Source organism: Camelus dromedarius, chromosome 6 (genome assembly GCF_036321535.1).
Source record: "Camelus dromedarius isolate mCamDro1 chromosome 6, mCamDro1.pat, whole genome shotgun sequence".
NCBI lineage: Eukaryota > Metazoa > Chordata > Mammalia > Artiodactyla > Camelidae > Camelus > Camelus dromedarius.
Genome location: NC_087441.1, coordinates 34,952,975 through 34,961,700, shown reverse-complemented (window position 1 = coordinate 34,961,700; position 8,726 = coordinate 34,952,975). Strand labels below are relative to the sequence as shown.

The 8,726-nt window shown below is 38.3% G+C and overlaps 1 protein-coding gene across 1 annotated transcript; it reads left to right on the top strand.

The window, feature by feature from the left end:
• The first annotated feature begins 2,012 nt into the window (after window positions 1-2,012).
• Window positions 2,013-6,253, top strand: FABP7 (fatty acid binding protein 7). Its single transcript, XM_010979177.3, has 4 exons — window positions 2,013-2,505; window positions 3,062-3,234; window positions 3,883-3,984; window positions 5,877-6,253. Exons 1-4 carry the CDS (start codon window positions 2,433-2,435, stop codon window positions 5,925-5,927), a joined length of 399 nt encoding a protein of 132 aa, XP_010977479.1. The 5' UTR covers window positions 2,013-2,432; the 3' UTR covers window positions 5,928-6,253.
• The last annotated feature ends 2,473 nt before the right edge of the window (window positions 6,254-8,726 follow it).

Below are 8,726 nucleotides of genomic sequence, written 5' to 3'. Positions count from 1 at the left end.
AACTCTAGGATTTACTCTCTTAATTACTTACATATATAAAATACAGCAGTGTTATCATATCTATCATATTGTACATTACTTAGAACTGGAAGTTTGTATCTCTTGACTGCCTTCATCCAATTCCCTTCCCCCCTCACCACCCACTTTTCATAACAACAAATCTGATGTCTTATGAGTTTGTTTGTTTGTTTTTGAAGTATAACTGGCCTACAACACTATGTTAGTTCCTATTACACAGCATAGTGATTTGATATTTCTATATATTTCAAAAGAATCACAATGATCAGTCTAGTTACCATATGTCACCATACAAAGATATTACCAGTTATTGACTATACTTCCCACATTATATATTTCATACTTGTGACATTTATTTTGCAACTGAAGTTAGTAGCTCTTAATCTCCCTCATCTTTTCCTTTCCTCCCCCCACCCACCTCTGGCAACCACCTGTCTGTTCTCTGTATCTATAACTCTGCACAGAAAAAAATTTTGAAGAACACATTCAACTGATGAGTTTTATCTAGAATATATAATGGACTCATAATTCAGTAAAGACACAATCTAATTAAAAATGGACAAAGGTTACTTCACCAAAGAAGATATATTAACAGCAGAGAAGCACATGAAACGGTGCTCGGTGCCATTAGTCACTAGGAAGATGCAGATTTGTATTTTAAAAGGTCACTCAGGCTTCAATGTAGTGAAACAAACAGTGAAACTGAACAGGACCTCAGACGTGACTGCAGGGAGAACAGTTAAGGGGCTACTGTCATAAGACTAGTGGCAGTGGTTGCTTGAATTATGGTGATTGTGGGGAATGGGGAGAATTACAAATTAGAGCACTATTCAGGAAGCAAATAGGAAGGCCCTGACACTGACTTTGATTTAGAGGGTAAAGGGTTAGAAATGATTCCATGTTTTCTGGGTCGTCCAGTTAGGGGGCTGATGATGCCACTCACAGCCGTGGTGAAAACTGGAGGAAGACCAGGTGTGGGGAAAGACTGGGTTTATGTTAAATGAGCACTTTGAGGTACCTTTGTGACACCAAAGTAGAATCAAAGAGCTGAGAGTTGGAGTCAGATGCTTTCTGAGCCTTGTCTCTTGTATTTGCTGTGGACAGAAGCCAAAAAGCAGTGGGCTGAGGTTTAAAGTGGGGGAAGGGAGAGAAGACCAAAGGTTGCCAAATCAGAGCCCCCTGATCTGTCCCTATAAAGCAGGGAGGTTGGGACCAGCTTTCCATCGGTAGTCTACACTAGTAAAGCAGGAGGACCTCCAGGTAAAGGGGAGTTCGAGTTCTCCTTTAAATACTTTATTTAGAACCCTGGGGGAATCCTGCCATTCTTGAGATGCCCTAAACAGAGACAAACTGAAGCCAAAGGTCTTCTGATTCTCACTGCTTCTCCAGTTCTCGCCCTCCCCTCATTGCTTACTCCCAACTAGTGTATAGACTATTTATGTCGATGTGACCTCAGGAAATCAAAAGGTTCTGTAGTGCAGGTCATTTAAAATCTTAGCAAATGACCTTCTGTCCAGCTTTTCCACATGGAGTCTATAATCTGTTGAAGGAGGGAAAAAGAGCATGCTTTGCTTTATTTTTGTAGCTCATTAGTGAATCCTGACCATACTCCTCCTTAGGTCCATTTCCCATCTCAGTCTGGTTCTCATATTCTTAGAAAGGACAATGGGATCTTTAAATTCACTCAGTTTGTGTTGGGAAGAGGCCAAAATTAGTGTCCCATCAATACTCGGAGTAGGCTTCTAGCCGCACAATCTGGGGAGGGCATTTACACCTCCTCCCCCTCCTCTTTCCCTAGTTTGGCATACTCCAACTCGTGTTTTGCTCTCTCTATAAATATGAGAGAAAATAAAAGACACTATTCAGCCTCCTTGGTCTGAAAAGTCTGGCGTTTCAGTGGTTTTCTTTAAGAGGGGTCCTCATTTGTAACCAGCTTTGTCATGAACGGAAATCAATCTGAATGTCCTATTGTGCATTTTTTTCTTTCCTCACAGTCTGAAATGGCTTTTGCCAAGTTTTCAAGCTGAACCTGAAAGACCCTTCTCATTTTCCGCTCCCTGACTCCAGCCGCATTGAGTCTTTGCACAGATTTCTCAGGCAGAAGGGCTGCAGCGTGAGGATTGGGAGGAACTCGACCTACTCTGCTAACCCAGTGGCCTGAGCCAATCACAAAGAGGATTGGAACCTCGCTCGAGCCCCCCTTCCCATCCCCTGCCCCTGCAGCAGCCTCCAGGAAAGAGGGGCACTGGAGGGGTGGGTTCGCAATTCAAATCCCTGGCTTTCTGCCCGCCTCTTTTCTAAATAAGAAGGCGGGAGCTGCTGTGAGGTGCAAAGGGATCTTCCGAATTGCACTGGCAAGATCCTTGCCTCTGCCTCTCTTACCTGTTTCTGAAGCTAACGGGAAAGGGGCAAGGATGGTGGAGGCTTTCTGTGCTACCTGGAAGCTGACGGACAGTCAGAACTTTGATGAGTACATGAAGGCTCTAGGTAGGTAAAAATAAGATGTGCTGTTCTCTTCCTAACCTGCACCTTCAAATACTTGTAGATTCCTCTTCTCACCCATCAGATTAGCAAGAGACAAAGACAGATCACATTGTCATAATCGGCTGCTAGGTTGTGCATTTGCCACGGAATGGATTTTTGAATGTGGCATTTTCCTGCTTTCTTGCCTAGGGCCAAATAACGGAGCATTTGATATTTTGTGAAGGATGGGAACCTTCTAAGCCTTTTCTGATTTTTCTCCAGCATCTACTTATTTATCCACCCAAATAACCATCCACTTACTATTATAGCTCAGTAGTTGTCTTGCATGATTAATGGGCTAAACATACTCTAATGAAACTTACACTTAAGGACATGGATTCCAGAATGGGAAAGTAGGGGCTGGGGGTATAGCTCAGTGTGCTTAACATGCACGGGGTCCTAGGTTCAATCCTCAGTACCTCCATAAACTAACAAGCAAATAGATAGGAAAGTAGATTCCTGCTTTGCGAGCTATTTGGGAAGTTGCAGCTGACTGTATTGCTTCCTTTTGCTGTTTTAGGTGTGGGTTTTGCCACTAGGCAGGTGGGAAATGTGACTAAACCAACAGTGATCATCAGTCAGGAGGGTGACAAAGTGGTGATCAGGACCCAAAGCACATTCAAGAACACAGAGATTAGTTTCCATCTGGGAGAAGAGTTTGATGAAACCACTGCAGATGACAGGAACTGTAAGGTAAGGAGCCACTCTTGTAGGATGGGGATGGGAAGGAGGGAATAAAAAAGAGATTCCCAAGGCTTCTTTTTTCCTAGATGATGGGAAGTGGAAAATGTTCTCTGTATTTCACTTCAGAGAGAAGGACCCAGGGTTAGTTTTGCATTCTAGTGTGCATAGTTTGTACTACGAACAGTGGACACTTGCTATAGGTCAAATCTTGAGTCTATTTGTTTACCATATGTTTTTCTCATTTTATATCAACTTGTATTTCAGAAAGGATTTAACAGTTTCGGGTGCAAGGCAGGTTGCATTTTGTTTAATCTCTCTTTTGCCTCAGATTGACTAAATCAGTAGCTTGCCTCATTCTAAGTCTCTGTTTAAAGGAGTAGAGCAATTAGTTAGAAAGTGTTAGTTCAGGATTTTTTTTTATTTCTGATACATACATTTTTGCATCTAGATGTATACATTTCAATTAAATTGTGAATTACTACAGTTTTCATAATAATGACTCTGGAAGCAACAGAGGAAATGGTACTAATGTTGATAATTTGTTGATCACTATTTATTTAATTATATTACTCCTATCAAAATCAATTAATTTGATTTCCATAACAGAAATCTGATCTGTTCCTATTGCTATATTCTTCATTTTGTTGTTGGTCCCAGTCTGTTGTTAGTCTGGATGGAGACAGACTTGTTCATGTGCAGAAATGGGATGGCAAAGAAACAAATTTTGTGAGAGAGATTAAGGATGGCAAAATGGTCATGGTGAGTAAGAGCAATCCTACCTTTCTTCCTCCTTGCCTCCCCCCATTTCTCATCTTCTTCCCTGTCCCTCCCTCTCTCCTTTTCTTCCATCCTTCCTTCTTTAATAACACCAAGTCACCAGCAGTTCCTTGAATCACGTTTAAAACAGAAGAAATAAAAAATATCTTCACTAATTGTTTCCTCCACTCGCTTCTTTAATGATAGAAAAAGGGAAAAAAATTCTACTTAAGTGTTGTTTTAAAAAGTTGCCATTTATTTAGCTAGAATTGCGTCAAAAGAACAATTTCTGTTGGATTACTGTAGATGTCAATCCTCAAATGAAATCTAAATATAAAACCAATCATCATGAAAATATATAAAGATGATATTACTATATCATGGATTTGCTGAATCTCAGAAAAATTACTTTATAGCTCCTGTAATAAATAAGAGATCTTTAAACATTTTATATTTTAGTTTATAAAGTTCATACAAGTTCAGTGCAGATAATTTAGAATATAACAGAAAAGTGTAACAAAAATAGAAAAATCGTTTCCAATTTCCCCTCTGTGAGAACCATTTTGATATGACTTTCTTCTATTCTAGTCTTTCTTTTTCATGCATAAATGCCTATAGAACATGTCTGTTCAGTATTGGATGGTCATGTAAAAATTACAACATAGAAAGTAATTTACAAATAATTTCACTGATGATGGAGCAGCATCTGGAAAACTGGAAAAAATGTTATGTCTTAATCTAGCACTCCAGACACTTTTTTGTGAACTGCGTAATGCAATGCCAATTTTGATAATGCTGAAGTAGTCAATTCAAGTAGTTTTTTTGGGGGGGGGGTTGCTTCATATATTCCTTCTAAGATAATAGCAGAAAGGGTTTTTTGTTTTTGTTACTGAAGATAATTGACATTTGTTTACTTCTTCCCTTGACCACAGCAGTCAGAGCTGTTGGGTTGAATTAGAGGACATACATAGTCATGTTTCTTTTCTTGGATGGAAGTTGGGGTGGGCAGCAGAGAGACAGTTTTCCTTTCATGTTAACCAATATTTGCCCACATTTTCCTGCAGTGATTATAAAAAAAAATCATTTATAAAGGATTCAATCTAAAATTCTTCTTTATGCTTTTATCTTCATTTTTTTCCTGAACACAGAAAATTGGATAGCTCAGCTTTGGCATGAATGACTGTGATCAGGCAAGACTGAGTTCAAAAAAGGAAATGAAAGTAATGGATGACAAGGGCACAATCTTGAAAATCACATGACTGCATGAAAATGATGAACACTAAAGAACTCCTAAATTTTGTAAAGAGGTTTTATAGCAATTCTTCCAGTTGGATTTGACATAAGAGCCCCTGTTGCACATTATACCCATGTAACCACCAAGGTTCACATGGGCTAAAAAGCAAGACAGTCAAAGAAATGAGAACATTTGTTCATTTACCTTTTCCTGCTGATTCTGGAACAAGTCATTCCAAACACTATTTGCACAAATGATCTGAATTTTCTGAAAAATCTTCAATCTGTATCGAGGTTACGAATTGAAAGCTGTTATGAAAATCTACTATAAAATTTCATATCTTAAAGCAGATAGCTAATTTGCCCCAATAACCCTGATAATATAAAGCAAAAAGAATTCTTTCAACCTGAATCTAGATACTTACTCTTGGTTTTTTATTTATTTCCTTTTAGAGATATGAACTATGTATACATGTTAATCACTCAATAAATGTAAGAGTTTCTTTTCTTTTTAAAAAATGAAGAGCTTATGCAGCATTTAATATTTGTAAATTCCATTATTCTTTTGCATAATACTTAAATCATATGTATGATAATCTTCTAATTTTTCAGCTACCAATGTGCCTGTGTAAAAAGATTTGGTTATCTTTTGAATCTTTCAGACTCTTACTTTTGGCGATGTGGTTGCTGTTCGCCACTATGAGAAGGCATAGAAAGCTTCCTGATCTGGGACTGGAGAAGTTCTATAATGTTTCTGTTCACTCAAATCTCAGTACCACACTGCTATTCCAGCCCGGCTGATCTCTGATTAGAAGGTTATCCCTGGCATGGAGGTGGACAATGATGATTTAAAAACTTGTTTTAAAAACCTGTTACTGCAAGCCATCAAAACCAATTTTGATCTGCACATTTATCACATTTTATAATTTCACATTAAAGTTTTAAGTTATTTGTTTAAAAAAATAAAGAAGTGAATACATTCTATAATTTTCATTGGAAAGCAAATCAAATTGGAATAAAAATGTATACCCATGAAAAATTTTGTTGTTTTTAATATCACTAATCTGGCTGGGAATTGTATCTTAGAGAGTTTTAGATAAATTAGCCTTTTTTAATGGCAGAAAGTTAGGCTGGGAAAAGTTAGCACTTTGTTTATAATAATAATTTTAAAAATAAGCAGAAGCATAGGGAAATGTGGAAATGCCACAGTTCTGCCTGATACTTCCATACAGAGTTTGTGATGATGAAATTCATTTGGCTGGATCCAAAAGAGCTTTGTTATGGTGAACTGGGCTGCACAGAGGACCTCTCGGTATTAGAAACAAGTAGCTTGTGGGGAGGGTATAGCTCAGTGGCAGAGTGTGTGCTTAGCATGCACAAGGTCCTGGGTTCAATCTCTAACATTGTAATTAAAAAATAAATAAATAAATAAATAAAAGCCTAATTACCTTCCCTTCCCCCTCAAAAAAAAAAAAAAAACCCCAATTAAAAAAAAATCTATTAAAAGAAAAGAAACATGTAGTCTGAAGAAACAAACTGATACACACGAAAATATCTTATTAAAAGGTAAATATAATCAAAACCTCATGTAATCAAAATGTCATGTAATTCAAATTTCTTGTTGAAAGGTAGATAGGAAAAGGGAGTGAATTTTAATCTGAACTATAAAGATGTGTCTCCAGACAAGTACATGGAGGAGAACTAAGTCATTAAAAAATGCTAAAATGGAGTGTGCAGAGCTGCCTAAAGGCATTTGAATGACTTTGTATGTGTTTGTGTGTGTTGGTGGTGGGGTCAGGTTGGGGTGGGGGGCAGTTGTTGGAATCCAGTGATCAAAGGAAAGTAAATATCTGTTTGTAAGTGGCTAAGGTTTGCATTTGTGAAGTACAAACAAAATGTTATTTTGCATTCCATTGTTTACAACACACTTTTTATACATTTTTCTCAAACCCACAATGTGAAGCACAGAAAGCAGAAATTATTATTTTTACTTTACCCACTAGGAAATTGAAAATTAGACTCACATGGCCAAGTTCTCTTGACTAGTAAGTAATACTGAAAGCTGCAAACCTTGCAATTTCCCCCTTTATTTCCTCTGAAAAAAATCATATTTCAGATAAATATTCTTCTGACAGAAAAATACAAGATTTTATTTTCCCTGAATCATTCCTTAGGGAAACTCTCCTCTGCCAACCTCTATGAGGGGTTGGGGGTGGGGGGTGAGATGGGGAAAGAGTAAATATTTTTCAGAACAAATACGCAATATTCATTTTTAATCAACCCAGTATTTTCAGTAAGTTTCTATAAGTTAATTCAAGGTCCAATTAGCTTACAGATATATGTATGAGAAAACTTCCTTTAACTTTCACAATTCACCACAATGATACTATTACCTGACTATTGTCTTACTTTACTAGAATAATGAGTAGAAATACCTCAAGTGTAGCTATGTTACCAAACAAAAGTTCCATGAGCCCGATGCACAGTGAAGCCAAACAAACCCAAACGTTGGAGTTTGGAGCAGAGAAAGTTTTATTGCAGGGCCAAGCAAGGAAGAAGAGTGGCTCATGCTGGAAAAAAATGCCAACTCCCAGATGGTTTCGGAGAAAAGTTTTTATAGGCAAAACTTGGAGTGAGAGCTTCAGGGTGTTTGACTTTCTTCTAATTGGTTGGTTGGGAGGTAACAGGGTGGTGCTCCAGGAATCTTTTGCTCAGCGTGAAATTACCATCCTCCACCTGGGTGGGGGCCCTAATTTCTGCAGAAGAACTCAAAGGTATTTTTATGTATATTCCTTGAGGAGGAACCAGAGCTCTGCCCCAAGGTTGTACTACTGTTTCTTGACTGTTCCTTCCTTATTCTGCATTCCCTCCTTTCTCTGATTAACAAATGTTTCAATCTGCCCTTTGGAACTCAGGGAGGGTCAAGGAGGTTGCGTGAACCCTATTTCCTACAAACAAGAAATGGGGGACAGGGGAAGGATTTGTATCAGGGAGGATCCCACAGGGTCCTGCTCTGTTTCAGCTATAGGACTTAACATATGAAAGTACAATTATTACTGAACGTCAAGATAAGATTGTCTGGCTTAGGTTACCATGACTATCAAAGAGTTTCCCTTTGTCTTTAAAAGCATGAAACAAAATGTGGAGAGGGTGTTCGCTCCAATTGCTGTAAAAGCCTTCCTCTCTGCTTCGGGAGGAAGACTGCTTTCTCTTGGTGATTTCAGCCTATGCCCTAGTAGAAGCATGGCTTCTGGCCTCTCTATTCTCAAAGATACATGGGCAAGGATAGAGATTCAGCTTCAGCTCATTGTAATTAGGTCAGATTACATCTTGGCATTAATTTGCATAATAACTGTCTCACAGAGTGAAAAATGGAAAGGTTTTGGGATGGCCTAAATGGGAAGCAAAGTTACACTAGGTTAAAGGATCAAGGGTTGCAGTGGTGGACCAAAGCATTTTTCTGGGAAGAAAACTAACAGATATTTTTGTTTCCTAAATGCTTACAAGGTAGT

Coding starts and splice junctions, on each gene's coding strand:
- FABP7 (XM_010979177.3), top strand. CDS start 2,433: ATGGTGGAGGCTTTCTGTGCTACCTGGAAGCTGACGGACAGTCAGAAC. Junction 2,506..3,061: donor TGAGTACATGAAGGCTCTAG/GTAGGTAAAAAT, acceptor TTGCTGTTTTAG/GTGTGGGTTTTGCCACTAGG. Junction 3,235..3,882: donor CAGATGACAGGAACTGTAAG/GTAAGGAGCCAC, acceptor TGTTGGTCCCAG/TCTGTTGTTAGTCTGGATGG.